This window comes from Rhinoraja longicauda, chromosome 3 (genome assembly GCF_053455715.1).
Source record: "Rhinoraja longicauda isolate Sanriku21f chromosome 3, sRhiLon1.1, whole genome shotgun sequence".
NCBI lineage: Eukaryota > Metazoa > Chordata > Chondrichthyes > Rajiformes > Arhynchobatidae > Rhinoraja > Rhinoraja longicauda.
The window spans coordinates 27,008,673-27,024,887 of NC_135955.1; the positions used below are offsets into that span (position 1 = coordinate 27,008,673).

At 43.2% G+C, this 16,215-nt stretch overlaps 1 protein-coding gene across 1 annotated transcript in view; it reads right to left on the bottom strand.

The window, feature by feature from the left end:
* The window catches only part of musk (muscle, skeletal, receptor tyrosine kinase), a 114,753-nt gene that overhangs the window by 6,987 nt on the left and 91,551 nt on the right, over positions 1–16,215 (bottom strand). Inside the window, exon 16 of the mRNA XM_078396890.1 lies at positions 1,821–1,969. Coding sequence (XP_078253016.1) covers positions 1,821–1,969 — 149 coding nt within the window. The remainder of the gene's footprint in view (positions 1–1,820; positions 1,970–16,215) is intronic.

A 16,215-nucleotide genomic window follows, 5' to 3' on the forward strand; every position in this document is an offset into this window, starting at 1 on the left:
AATCACATGTTGAAATAATGGGGGCATTGACCCACAACTTGAGCAAAGAGGTATTAGTTTCAGAGAAACAGTGCAGAAACAGGCCCTTCGGTCCACCGAGTCCATGCCGACCAGCGATTCCCGCATATTAATATTATCCTACACACACTAGGGACAATTTTTACATTTAACAAGCCAATCGACCTACATACCTGTATGTCTTTGGAATGTGGGAGGAAGATCTCAGAGAAAACCCATGCGGTCACAGGGAGAACATAGTCAGGATCGAATCCGGGTCTCCAGCGCTGCAAGCGCTGTAAGGCAGCAACTCTACCGCTGTGCCACCGTGCCGCACGCAGCGTTAGGACCAAAAGGTAGAGAGGAGGAAAGTGCCACACCTGGGCCTTGCAAGAGAAGGACTGTCCATTAATGGCAGAATGCCTAATATTCAAGGATAACAAAAGGCCTGAACTGAAAAACACAGTTGTCAGAGGTGGAGATTACAGAGATCAGGACAGGCAAATTCATGGAGGGGTGGGGAGGGTTAAATCTAAGAAATGAATACCCTTACCTTTCTAAATTGTAAGTTTTACACTATCTCTGTAGATATGACAATTATAACAAACCAAAACAAGCTGTCAGACTGAAAGGATTTTCCACTGTGCTTATCATGAGCAAAGGTTTGGTCTACACAATGAGTGCAGAAACATTAGTGTCGATGATGCATTTTCCTCTCTGAATTTGGAGCAGAGTAGCAGCTTTTTTAGAATGGCAACTGTTCAGACCCTGGCTCTGGGCCTCTTGTAAATTCCAGATGTAAGTGGAACAGCTGTTACTCCACATGAAATCTGCATTTTCTCTTGCAGATAGTTTGAATAACTTCAGGAATTGATTAGGCGCTGCACTGGGTTGTGATCCAAAATACAAGGTCAGAGGCTTCAGCAGAATGAACCAAGTCACATTTAACCCCCATCAATCTCCTTCTAACAATCTCCACTGCAGAAGTTCTCTTTTTGTTTTGTTATTTCCGGACTCAGCTCCCCTAGTCAGTCTCCATCTTGCACCTAAGGATCTAAACCTCTCTTGCCCTGATCCAGATTTGCACCGTCCCATTCATGAGTCATGTCTGTGTGCGTTTGGTCTTACCCCTTTTGGAGCTTGTACAGGAAAGTGGGGCTGAGGTAAAAGATAGACTGCGATTGTCTTGAACAGGGAAGCAATGCGGAAGGCCAAATGGCCTTTTGCTGTTTCTAATTGTTCTGTTCTTATAAACTTAAGCTGTACCGATTCTCCAGTTTGGCTTCACTTTGAATCCTGATTTTTGTAGCTGGTAATTTTTCAAAGGAGCCAGTCTGAAGACGTAAGAAAGTAGACTGGGGTCAAGTGCATGAAGGTATGGACCCAAACAGAGCCTGAAAGGCCCAGGTTCAAATTAAGGCCACCGATGGTCACGGGCAGTTCTTAAAGACCTGATTGTTTTCATACATTTTGGAGAATTTGTTTTAACACGTTAAATTCTCAATAATTTTGAAACTTGTTTCCCTCACCTCCCAATTATCAGAGAATCATACAGTACAAAAACAGGCCCTTTGTCCCACCCTGTCCATGCCAATTATCAAGAACTCAGTTTTTACTAAGACTATGTAGCCATGCATCAGTTACCCACACCCTAAACTGGAATTCTCTCCCTACACCTCTCTGTCTCTATCCTCTTTCAGATACACCCCAGAGCCCACAATTTTGGCAAATCCTTTTGACTATCGTCTCCCTTCGTGGCTCAGCTTCAAATTTTATTATATTGATATTAATTGCAGTTGCTAGTTTATACTCAAAGCAGTTACCTAAAAGCTTGACGATATTTGGATGGTCGAATTCCGCCATGAGCGCTGCTTCTCTCTGGAAGTCTGCTTGCATATCAGGTGATGCTTCTTCTTTCAGCATCTTCACGGCCACCATGGTTGAGGTCTCCTGCTGCAGCAGATGAGGGGCTCTAAAGGAAACAATACAAGCCGTTGTCACGAGGGACGTCCACTCATTCACAGACCAGCAGTGCTTCAAGCCACGGAAATTATGGTCGAATCGCAATAATGTTCTGATGTGCTGTTTTTACTCAGTAGATTAGTGATTGGTTGTGCTCTGTTCCATTATACCAAAAGGATAGACAGGCATTTGAGGAATTACGTAAGCAAGGAATGCAACCATAAGGAGAGGTTTAAAACTAATGCGGAAAGGGAAATTTGCTGGAAATCCTTTGTAATCTCCCAAATGTTTTTAAATTGTCAGGTAGGAACGTTTGAACACAGAACAGTACACAGGAACAGGCCCTTCAGCCCACAATGTTTGTGCTGAACATAAACTAATCTCATCTGACTGATTATTATCCACATGCCTCCGTTCTCTGCATATCCATGAGCCTAACTAAAAGACTATTAAATGCCACTATTGTATCAGCCTCCACCACCACCCTTGGCAGTGAGTTCCAAGCATCTGCAGCCTCTGTAAAAAAAAACTTGCTCCCTACATCTCCCTTAAACGTTGCCCCTCTCACATTAAAGCTATGCCCGCTAGTCTTTGACATTTCCACCCACCCTCATTCTGCTTGACAGTGTGATCTCAAAACAAGAGACCATTTCACCCATAAATCTGACAAAAAAATCCAGGTAAACCAGGACAGAATGTAGAAATGGTTGAGATGGTAAGAAGAGATTCATTTGAAAACGAATTCATGAATGGAAGAAAATGCACATGGTGAGATGGAGTAGGTTGTGAATCAAATTTATTGCACAAGACCCGAGGACACAATCCAGGCTGCTGCTCCCACTGCAGGGAAGCAGCACTGTTGGAGATGCTGCCTTTTTCTGGAGAAGATAACAGATACACCTTGTGCATTGGTGTACATTATAAGCACAGGAATGGTCATTCGTGCTGATCGTTACTGGCCACTATCAGAGTGCTGATTTTCACTATAATGAACAAGGTCTTTAACAAACTCAGGACATCCCCAGACCACTTTATATCTGAGTAAATATTTTTCAAAGTATTAACTGTTTGTAATAGAGATATACAGCATGAAAACAGACCCTTCAGCACAACTCATCCATGCCAACCAAATTGTGTAACTGAGCTAGTCCTATTTGCTTGCACCTGGTCCATATCCCTCCAAGCCTTTCCTATACATGTACATGTCCAAGTGTCCTTTAAATGTCAAGATTGTACCAGCCTCTACCACTTCCTCTGGCAGCTCGTTCCATATATGCACGCCCTCTGTGTGAAAAAGGTGCCTCTCAGGTCCCCGTCACCTCTCAAATTAAACCTATGCTTTAGTTTCAGACTTCCCTGTCCTACAGCACAGTAGGGGAGCCAGTTTGAACAAATTGAAGTCTGAGAAGTGTGTTGATTAAGATTTAGGGAAAGCTGCCTTGTCTTTGAAATTGTGTCATGGGACCTTTTATATCCATAAGAGAGCAGCGATAGGACTATAGGCTGACATCTAATCCCAAGTGCAACAAATGCAGTGCCTGATGAAGTCAGTGGAATGAGATTTGAAAGCACAACCATTTGACTTGAGGTATGTTCATTGAAGCAGGGCTGACATCTGATACTTGCAATTGAGCTAATCAGCATTGTTAAATGAACAAATTATGCCGATTTAAACTAATCACGATTTTGTGTCATATGGTGGACTTCATCTGGGATGTAATTTGACATGAAAACTTTGAAAGGTGTAATCATAAGTGCTGCTAATAAATATTTAGTGTATCACAGTTCACTGTTCTGATTCCTCATTTAGATTGTCATGAAGTACTAGTCATTTTAATGTCATTTTTTCAAATGGTAGGGAGTTCTCTTCAGAGTTTGGGTTATTGTCAGCTGTGGTTCTGTAGACAGCTGTCACCTAAGAGTCAGAAGGTCATGGGTTCAAGTTCCCCTCCAGAGACCTGGACAGAAAAATCTCGATTGACATTCCAGTGAAGTACAGACCAAAGTAAATGATCCCAATACCAATATTCATCGTAAAGCTCTGTAGAAACAAGAAACTGCAAATGCTGATTTGCACAAAAGGTCACAAAGTGCTGGAGTTAATCAGCAGATTACTCGAGCATTGTGTCAAAGGTCTGTAGTTTAGTTTTTTTGGTTTAGAGGTACAGCATAGAAGGAGGCCCTTTGGATCACTTAGTACATGCCGACCACCGATCACCCATTTGCACTAGTTCTATATTATCCCACTTCCCCACCCACTCTCCACACACGAGGGGGGCTTTTTATTTTACAGAGGCCATTTCACCTACAAGCCCGCAGGTCTTTGGGAGGTGGGAGGAAACCGGAGCACTCGGAAGAAACCCACATGGTCACACGGAGAACGTGCAAACACCACACAACCAGCACCCGAGGTTGGGATTGAACCCAGGTCTCTGGCAATGTGGAGGCAGCAGCAGTAATGTCGCATTAAGTCACGAATGGTAGAGAATAATTAAGCAATTAATAGGAAGGGAAGCACCAAGAATGTCCACATCTTTAACAATGGTGGGCCTGCATGTCAGTGTTAAAGACAAGGCTGAAAGGTTTGCAACTCAGAGGTGCCGAGTGGATGCCTCATATCAGCCTCCTCCTAAGAGTCTCACCATCACTGAAGAAAAAATAGTCTTTAACCAATAATGAATGAGCACGTGCACTGCACTTAGTGGAACTAGACAATTTCCCAGTTAATTAACATCCAGAAACTGCTTTCAATAAAAGAGAGCTGGCTGGATCACATTCCCTGGTCTAGGTGATTGTCAAACCTATCAAGGATTCTGAATATTTCAAAATGTCAAATATCAACATAATGATTAAAAAAGAACAAATGTACTGACATTTTAAAACATAAAATAATCAATACTCATTAAAAAAAAATTTTGGACTAAATTCAATGCAAGAAGCTGGATAAACCACCTTGCTTCCATCCAGCTTTTCCTCTCCATTGTAGTGCATGGACACTGTTCCTGTGCTCAGCTAATTTGGCTCAGCTTCAGCAGGATGATACTGGGGAACTGCAGCAATATTGGATTCCATAAGGTTTGAAATGTCAGAGGACAATTACTGGTAAAATTTAGTTGAGTTTTAGTTTATTATCGTTACGTGTTGCAAGGTGCAGTACAAAACTTTTTGTTGCATGCTATCCACTCAGCGAAAAGACTACATGATGACAATCAAGCCGTCCACAGTATACAGATATAGGATAAAGGATATTACATTTAGTGTAAGATAAAGTACGATAAAGACCACTTAAAGATGGTTCAAAGGTCTCCAATAAGGTAGATGGGAGGTCAGGACCACATTCTAGCTGATGAGAGGGAGGTTGAGTTGCCTGAAAAACAGTTAGGAAGAAACTGTCCCTGAATCGGGAGGTATGCATTTCCGAACTTCTGTACCTCTTGCCTGATGGAAGTGGGGAGAAGAGGGAGTGACCAGGGTAAGACTGATCCTTGAATATGCTGGTGGCCTTGCCGAGGCACTGTGAAGTGCAGATGGAGTCAATGGAAGGGAGGTTGGTTTGCGTGCTACGTCCACAACTCTGAAATTTCTTGGGGTCTTTGAGCTGTTCCCAAACCATGCTATGATGCATCCTGATAACATGCTTTCTACGGCGCATCTGTAGAAGATGGCAAGGGTTGTTGGGGACATGCCAAACTTCCTAATCCTTTTGAGGAATTGGTGAGCTTTCTTGGCCATTGCTTCAATGCGGCTGGTCCAGGACAAATTGCCGGTTATATTTATTCCTAAGAACCCAGTAGGTTTGGAACAAATATGTATATGGACACCTACAGCACAGAACATGGCCCCTCACCCTCTGAGTTTGTGCTGACCATCAACCAGCCATTTATACTAATCCGACATTGATCCCATTTTATTCTTCCCACATTCCCATCAACTCCTCCCAGATTTTACCAGTCACTTACACATCAGGGGAAAATTACAATGGTCAATTGGGATATGGGTGGAAACTGGCGTACACAGGAAACCCAATATGTAACAGAGAGAATGTGTAAATTCCACACAGATAGCTTCACAGATTAGGATTCAACCTGAAGACACAAGGAACAGCAGATGCTTAATCTTGAGTAAAACACAAAGTGTTGGAGGAACTCAGCAGATCAGGCAGCATCTGTAGAGGGAATGGACAAGCAACGTTTTGGGTCTACTGCAGATTGGATTTAACCTGGATTGCCAGAGGTGTTCATGGCATAGCTCCATTAACCGCACCACTATTTAGCTCATGTAGAGGTCTCAAACTTAGTGGCTCCTACGTGGAGAAATGCCCACAATTTCTAAGCCAACATTCAGTTGTTTGCTCAAGTCAATGCTTCATATCAGCATTTTCCCCACATTCACAAGGCTTGCCTCATTAACAAGCTTTTAAACAAAGTTGAGCAAATGGAAAGTCCCTGTGCAGTATCAACTTCATTAAGCGGCTGTCTGACACACTGACAGATCCCAGCCCTGCTGCCCTCAGAGATAAAGTTTCCCTCTCCTGGTGACCAAGGTCATGCAGTTGTGCACCCAGGCATGAGTTAAAGACTGGACATTCTCAAGTTGGATGTTAGCAGAATAAAGCCTTCCATTCAGATACTTGCTTTGCTGCATATTTCCCTTTTTCTTTGGGCCTCAAGTTAACATGACAAAACTTTTTAAAAAAAATCTTTGTGAGGTCCAGTCTAACTCGGCGGCATATGTTTATAATAATTAGTTGAAAGATTAGAGGGAAAATGAGGAGAAAGTTTGTTGCTCATTGCCTACAAGGACAGTTGAGGCAGAAATTAGCTGAATGTTTCATGTGAAGTACAAGTTTATGGAATGAGTTAGTGGATAATCGGATTACTATCAATGTACAAGAGATTTGCAGATAGATAAATAAAGGAGGCATGCAGGATCACATGATATGCGATAGCTGCAGAATATGGGATCGAGTGTATGTACAGGGCATTGGTGAGACCACACCTGGAGTATTGCGTACAGTTTTGGTCTCCTAATCTGAGGAAAGACGTTCTTGCCATAGAGGGAGTACAGAGAAGGTTCACCAGATTGATTCCTGGGATGGCAGGACTTTCATATGAAGAAAGACTGGATAGACTAGGCTTGTACTCGCTGGAATTTAGAAGATTGAGGGGGGATCTTATAGAAACTTACAAAATTCTTAAGGGGTTGGACAGGCTAGATGCAGGAAGATTGTTCCCGATGTTGGGAAAGTCCAGAACAAGGGGTCACAGTTTAAGGATAAGGGGGAAGTCTTTTAGGACCGAGATGAGAAAGTTTTTTTTCACACAGAGAGTGGTGAATCTGTGGAATTCTCTGCCACAGAAGGTAGTTGAGGCCAGTTCATTGGCTATATTTAAGAGGGAGTTAGATGTGGCCCTTGTGGCTAAAGGGATCAGGGGGTATGGAGAGAAGGCAGGTACAGGATACTGAGTTGGATGATCAGCCATGATCATATTGAATGGCGGTGCAGGCTCGAAGGGCCGAATGGCCTACTCCTGCACCTATTTTTTGTGTTTCTATGTTGATGGTTCCTGGTGACCACATCTGCAGCAAGTATTGGTTGATCGAGGAACGTCGGCTCAAAGTTGACGACCGTCAAAAGCTGCGGCACATCAGGGATGGGGACAATTACCTGGATGCTGTGTTTTTGGAGGCAGTCACACCCATTAAATTAACTGCTTCCAATCTGGTCTGTGGTCAGGAGAAGGAGGGTGTGATTGCAAATGAGGCAGGTAGGGGAATCCAAGAGGCTGTGTTAGAGGAGACACGGCCCTTGAGGTTGTGTAGCAGGTCTGAGATTCTTGCTCTCTGTGCACTCGAGTATGGAGGTGGTAGGAAGGATGAGGAACCTAACCATGGCACCATGGATCAAGGAGCCATTCAAGAGGGGAGAGAGAAGAGACATGTCGATACTCTATTTCCGTCTTTTCTCCTATTTGGGACCTTGTATAAAATAGGCTTAGTGTAACGAGATAGGAAGTACAAGATGACGATGGAGGGTATAAATTGTACTCCAGAGACTTGAGCACGGTATTGTAGGCAGATACACTAGTCTCATACCCTGGGGGTTTGCTCTGTTAGAGAGACATTATCAAGTAAAACGTTAAACTAAGGACCCATCTGCCATCTCAGTAAAGATCGCATGGTGCTCTTTCAACGAAGAGCCGGAAAGTCATCCTTGGTATTTTGGTCAATGATTATCCTCTTGCAACATTACTGAAACAGATTGTCTAGTTATTATCTTCTGAATCTGTATCTGAATGTTGCAGATTGTGGGAACATGATATGCTCCCACAATGGATATTGGATTTCCTACATTCCCTTCATCAACATATTGTCTCCACTAATCCAGAAATCACCTGCCATGTACTGCTGATGACAATCAAAATCTGCCTGATCCACCATCTGCCAAGAAGATTCAGAATGAAACAGAAAGTCAAATAGTCAAATTCATAAGTGCAAGGAAAGCGGACCATAAACGGAACCCAGGAGAAAACTATCATAAGAAATGAATGAAGGTAGTGAGATAGTTCAGGGAGAGTTTGGTGTGACAAGAAACAGGAGTAGGAGCAGAACTGCCATGAATGGGCACAAAATGGGCCCAGTACATTGATAAATGAAGGTGCTCACTTATCTGAGCTGAGGAGCAGGTGTGGTGAACACCTTCATTGGTCAGGGGAATTGTTGAGACAGGCTGGGTGAGCCTATGAAGTGAATTTTGACAGAGGGTGGGGAATTTGACGCCAGCACAATGGAAGATGTAAGCTATCATGTCCCTTGAAAAATAGGAAAAACAAATGAGAAAATGGTTTAGTTTAGTTTAGAGATACAGCGTGGAAACAGGCCCTTCAGCCCACTGAGTCCTCGCTGCCCAGTCATCCCTGCACACGAACACTATCCTACACACACTAGGAACAATTTACAATTTTACTGAAGTCAATTAACCTCTAAACCTGCTTACACACACTAGGGACAATTTACAATCTTACTGAAGTCAATTAACCTCTAACCCTGCATGTCTTTGGTTGCAAACCGGTACACCCAGAGAAAACCCACGCAGGTCACAGGGAGAACATACAAACTCCATACAGATAGCACCCATAGTCAGGATCGAACCCAGGTCTCTGGCACTGTAAGGCAGCAGCTCTACCACTGTACCACCATGCTGCCCCCAACTGGTGTCCTGGAAAAATTGGGTTTGGTTTAGGACAGGTGACTCACTTTTATGTAATGGACAAAATGGAGCTAAACAATAGTGATGGTTTCAATAGACTGTAGACTTGTGGTAGAGGCAAAGTGGGTAATGTCTCCAAGCTGTAAATATGCTGCCTCAGTGATATGTAGCAGGCTGGATTTGAAACTCAGCCTAACCTTAAACAGGCGAACTAGAAATGTAAACATTTAACAAATCTTGGTTAACATCATTTATAACTTTTGTATAAGCTAACAAATGGTTTATGGCCACTTATTTTTCTTGTACTTGACCTTTTAGAATTATTAACATGGATTTGTACTTATTTCCTCCACTGTTCATACAAGCTTCTTTATTCAAAGAGGTTTCTCTCTGGCACAAGTCATGTGTGAGGGACTTTATCAAACACCTTTCGAAAGTTCTGTATAATATATATATTTTTTATTGCCTCCCCTATATTGTATATAATTTCTGCACCATCCTCAAGGAATTGTGACACATTCAACTTGGCCTTCCTTCCGATGACTGTTAGTTTAAAACTATTGGCCTGCCTCTTGACATATGTACTTAAATTATTTCCTCTAAAGGGACAGAAATGTTTTCCCGACCATAAATTTAAGGCTAGGATCCACAATTCCCAACAACATTGACGTCAACTGTATCTGAAAAGCGATTAGATAAAATACAGCCGTTATATTTTCCTCATTCCTGGTTGCGATTTTATCTTTAATTCCATAAACTTATATCATTTATAATTGTTGTTGTATGGTGCCAGAGAAGATTGTTTGTTTGGAGCTTGATGTCATTGATTTGTTGCAATGATTTCCTCATTTCAACGTTACGATTTGTGGGGAGATATTATGCAGTTGTAGCCATGGAGTCCGTGGAAAAGAGAAAAAACTGAAGGCATTTTACCTCACTGCACTCCTTTGTATCTGAAGAAGGGTCTCGACCCGAAACGTCACCCATTCCCTCTCTCCCGAGATGCTCCCTGACCTGCTGAGTTACTCCAGCATTTTTTGAATAAATACCTTCGGAATGGACAATAGACAATAGGTGCAGGAGTAGGCTATTCGGCCCTTCAAGTCAACACCACCATTCAATGTGATCATGGCTGATCATTCTCAATCAGTACCCCGTTCCTGCCCTCTCCCCATATCCCCTGACTCCTTTAAGAGCTCTATCTAACTCACTCTTGAAAGCAAGTACCTAAGTATCTCTAAGTCTCTAAGTATCTCTTTGCATCTAATCAATAACTCAGGCAGGTTTATCAAGAGACATAAATGAAAGAACAATAATTAAGTAACAGTACATGTCACACTAGCCTAATGGGAGTCCATTGAAAGGCCAGTTTTCTTATAGGAACACAATGCATTTTCACACAAAGGATGGTACATATCTGGAATGAGCCATCAAAGGAAATGGTGGAGGCAGGTAGTGGTAGAGGTAGGTACAATAACAACGTTTAAGGGACATTTGGACAGGTACATGGATAGGAAAGGATAAAGAGGTAGGGGTCAAATGATGACAAATAGAACCAGCATGGATGGGCATTGACAGGTTGGGCTGAAGAGCCTGTGTCCATGCTGAAAGACTTCCTGACTCTCTAACTATTTCACTTGGACACTTCCAAGTAGAAAGGTCTGCTTGCTTCACCTAACATGGCCCAAATGTGATCCCAATCCTTTCTTTACATGCCGCCACCACCTGAAGCATGTTATCCGTTCCCAGCAGGATGTGGCTCACCATTTCTTGGGACTGCTAGGGATTTGGTCAATAATATCCAATGCTTTCACAGGCTTACAATGAGAGAATGAATGGAAACAGCTACTGATGATGGGAATGGCAATGGTGTGAGTGATGGAGATAAACTCAGATCTGAAGATAATGGTGATGTGGGTGGTGATGGTAGTGACTCGGGGTGGATACTGCATGCAGAGTCAGGCATTCCAGGCAGGTTTATAAATAATTTTGTTTGCAGAGAATTGTTGATCGCTAGAATTTTTGACCCATGTGGACTAAAGGTCCTCAGTCATTGAACAGATTCAAGGTTAAGATGAAACGATTTTTAAATCATGGTGTTTTGGGGAATCTGGTAAAGGGTGAAGACCAGGAATGTGCTATCCCTGCCTGTCCTAACATCAGGACATTCCTTCGATAACTTGATGCAGTCACTAGCCCGATAGCTGGCTGAATTGACTGCTTGGCCAGCAAATACTTGGCAGCCGGGAGATTTATGTAACAACAGTGAGCAATGGGCTGTTAGTAGCTTTCTTGATATTTTAACCCAGACCTCCACTTCACTCCACCCACTCCACCAATCTCCAGAAATGGGTGGATAAAATCAAGGTCAACTATTGACTGGTGAGTCAAGGATGTTGGAGCAGCCTCAGCCTTTGGGAAATTGCTGGATGGCCTCCAGCATTCTAATTTGTCCAAGTTTTTCTGTGTTCCAAGCAATGTGCTGGGTCAAATCTGGGAGCCATCTGTCCTCCTAATAGTCTCCAGCTGCATCCTGTTGTGTTACTCCACCTAACACATAAAAGAAGCTGATGCAGTCATGACTGGTGGGTCTCAATTGGTAGGTTGATTCCTCGTTGTCCTCCCTCAAGACGGACATGAAGAAATGGGTAAAAATATCTGCTGATCGGCAGAAGAAGCAGCCAAATGTGTGTTCAGATGGAGCTGATGACAGGGAGTATAATGATTGAGACTACAGACTGACAAACAGGGTGGGGAATGGGGTGACTGATGGGGTTGTGGTTCAGAGAGTGGCACTTTCACCCTCGATCCTACTCCAGAAACCTGAGCACAAAATGGATGCTGACATTCCAGTCCAGTGTGGAGAAAGTGTCAGGAAGGGCTGTCTTTTGTTAAATGAAGATCCCCATCTGCTCCCTTTAAAGGGTGTAAAAAAATCTGTTGGTACAACAGAAAGCAGAGGTTTTTTACCCAGTATCTTGGCCAATACCATTCCTTCAATCAACATTGCTATGTATTTTTATTATTATTTAGCTGCCTATAATGTCAATGTTCATCATAGAGTGGAAATGCTTAGTCCATTGTAAGGCCAGTTTTCTTATCGGAACACAATGCATTTTCACACAAAGGATGGTACATATCTGGAATGAGCCATCAAAGGAAGTGGTGGAGGCAGGTACAATAACAACGTTTAAGGGACATTTGGACAGGTACATGGCAAAGATTTCCTCTGGCAATCAACCCAGTTGATTGTACAGGTGCAAGTAACTGAGGTTGGATTTATACCAACAATCCTCTACTCACTGCATCTTTCTGGAGAAATTACTCTGCTTTTAATGGGGAAAGTTGCTAAGGATTCCTTCCCATTTTGCATCCTTTGATTTTTAAATCAAATCTTTTCTCAGTAAATTTATGATGAACAATGGACTGTTTACCTCAAGCCCTATCTCACACCCAAATAATTGATGACACTGGTTTGCTACAGAAGATGTAATATTGTTGCTTGTGGGAGCTTGGTGCCTGCAAATCGGCTGCTGCACTTCCTACATTGTAATGGTCAAAATGTCAGCTACAAACACTCCTATGGAATATTTCTGTGGAAATGCAAAACTGTGAGGAAGACTAGGCCATGTGACAATGCAGCCCAGGGCTGACAAGGGAGAAGACAATTCCAAATGACAAGACCCCCCGCTGGCTATTGGGAGACCTACAGTACAATTCCATTAAAGTGTCTACATCATTTTATTTTTGAGCTTTAACATATCACTCCAGCAGATAAACCCTCTAGTATGCGCTCTGTGAGTGCTGCCAATCTAGGCTGTAAGTTAGAAACATCGAAACATAGAAAAATAGGTGCAGGAGTAGGCCATTCGCCCCCTTCGAGTCAGCACCACCATTCAATATGATCATGGCTGATCATCTAAAATCAGTACCCCATTCCTGCTTTTTCCCCATATCCCTTGATTCCTTTAGCCCTAAGAGCTAAATCTAACCCTCTCTTGAAAACATCCAGTGCCTTCTGTGGCAGAGAATTCAACAGATTCACAACTCTCTGGGTGAAAAAGTCTTTCCTCATCTCAGTCCTAAATGGCCTACACCATAGTCTTAAAGTGGGTCCCCTGGTTCTGGACGCCCCCAACATCGGGAACATTTTTCTGCTTTCACCGCAATACTCCTTGCATTGAAATAAACACACCAGCTCATCAGCTTCACCATATTCCTTCACCTCCCCTTACCTGTCCTTCCGTTAAGACTTACTTATCCTCACTTCTACCTTCCCATCGCTCCTTCCAATTGCTGACCTACTATTGTGGGTCCCACCCCCCTGCCTCTCAAGTTTAAACCTTCCCAGGGATATTGGTTTCCCTCCCACCCCATCCTCCTTCAGTTCAGGTGCATTCTGTCCCTCTTGTACAGGTCACCTCTGCCCCACAAGAGACCTCAATGGTTTCAAAATCTGAAACCTTGCCCCCTTGCACCAACTCCTGAACCACTCATTCATCAGTCCTATCTTCCTATTCCTACCCTCACCAGCACGTGGCACCAGGAGTAATCCAGAGTTTACTACCCTTGAGGTCCTGCTTTTTAATCTTTTGCCGAACTTCCATTCTGCACGACCTTCCCCTTTTTCCCCACCCATGTCATTTGTGCCAATGTGTACAGCCACTTATGGCTGCCTTCCCTCCCCTTTGAGAATGATCTGCAACCGCTCAGAATCATCTTGGAATCAACACACCATCCTAAAGTCTTTGTTACACGAGGCAGCTGGTCACACTGATAAGGCTGGACGAAGCTGGGTGGTCTGAGGGTCATGCGGAATATTGACTCTGGCACAGACCAGTTGGAACAACGTCCCGTTTCTGTGCTGCAAGCTCTAAGTGAAGGCAAAACTCTGGTAACCAATGCACAGTGGAGTTGTATTTACCAGGCTCCACTCAGGGGGCTTTGCTGACTGCCCGGGGGAGTAGAGAAGTTCACCAAAGGCATTCTTTCCAAGAATAACATCAGAAATGTTTCTTTTCAGATAAAAGAAATAGAAACAAGGTGATCATTCCATGTCTTAAGCTTTCTCTGTCATTCAATAAGATCACAGCTGATCTAATCCTGACCTTGGCTCCACTTGGCATTCTATTCACTATAGTTCCACTGTTGATCAGCAATTTGCCTTGAGTATACTCACTGACTCAGCTCCATGGGATAGACATTTCCAAAGATTCACATTTAACGCCACTATTATAGTGGTGGCACTGGTTACGTGTCACTCTCTGCACCAATAAAACCTGCCATCTGTGAGTTGTACCAAAAACTGGTCATCTTGGATTGTCTTAGAGACACATAGGCAGTTTTGCCCACAAAACCCAGAAAGATAGCAAAATGCATAACTTATATGTTGCCCTTTACAACATCATAAGGTCATAAGGAATAGGAGTAGAATTAGGCCACTCAGCCCCTCAAGTCTACTCCACCATTCAATCATATCTCTCCCTCCTAACCCCATTCTCCTGCCTTCTACATGATCTGAAGTTTCTGATTGTACGGTGATGGTTGCAACCTACTTCTTACCACCCCCTCTCACAGCCTCTCTCCTGCCTTTGATTTGCTTCTCAGACATTTCAGGCTGGACAAACAGAAATGCTCCTAATTAAGTAGCAGGAAAACAGAAACCATTGCCTTCAGTTTCCCCTGCCAACTTTCCCCTGCGTCGCTCACTAATTATTGCCTGGGTCTGAACTAATCTGAGCAACCTCGGCTTTCTACCCTGCATTATCTCCACTCCCATAGCTTCCTTTCCCCATCTTAGTACACAACCAGTCTCACCCTTGCCTCAGTGGGTCTGCTGCTGAGACTCTCATCCATGCCTTTATTCCCTTCTCATGATGACTGGAAGACTTCCACCTTGTTCAAACCTAAGCTCATCCAAAACTCTGCTGCCTCAATGTTAACCTGCACCAGATGACATTTGCCTATTCCCTCTGTGTTTACTGACCTTTACGAGCTCCCAGTCTAGAAATGGCTTGAATCTGAAATGATTTCCAGTTACCACCATGGACCTGACCCTCACTACCTCCTTTATTCTCCATCCTCTAAGACCCCCGTGCCCCATGAGTTCTGTCCTCTGGGTGTCAATTGCTCCACCATCAGTGTCTGGGCTTTCAGTTGAAAAGGACACAAGTTCTAGAATTCTCTTCCAAAACATTTCTACTTCCTTCCTCTCCCTCCTTTTTTCTGATTCTCTTTAAAATGTACTTCTTTGAACAAGCATTTGGTCATTGTCCTAACATGTCTTTGTGCAGATTTATGTCAAAAACGTTTCTGAAAATGCTACTGCGAAGTACTTTGTGTTATGATAAAGATGCTATCTAAATCCAGGTTGTTAGAACATAGAACATGGCAGAAGAAAAGGTCCTTCGGCTCACAGGTGTGTGCTGAACATGGTGCTAAGACCACCACTTATCTACGTGTATATAACCCATATCCCTCAAAGGTATTTATTCACAAAATGCTGGAGTAACTCAGCAGGTCAGGCAGCATCTCCTTCAAGAAGGGTCTCGACCCGAAACGTCGCCCATTCCTTCTCTCCTGAGTTACTGCCTGACCTGCTGAGTTACTCCAGCATTTTGTGAATAAACACCTTCGATTTGTACCAGCATCTGCAGTTATTTTCTTATATAACCCATATCCCTCTAATCCCTGCATATCCATACACCTATCCAAAGTATTTTAAATGCCACTAATGTATCTGCTTCAACCACTACCCCATGGCAGCGTGTTGCAGGCACTCGTCATCCTCTGCGTAAAAAAAGTTGCCACGCACATCTCTTTTAAACTTTGCCCCTCTCATCTTTAAAGCTGTGCCCTCTAGTATTTAATTTTCCTAACCTGCTAAAAAGATTCTGACTGTCTTCCTTATTTATGCCTCCCATAAATTTAGATACTTCTGTCAGGTCTCCCCTCAACCTCGGGCATCCCAGAAAAAACAATCCAAGTCTGTCCAAACTCTTCCTGTCGTTCATACCCCCTAATCCAGGCACCATTCAGGTAAACCT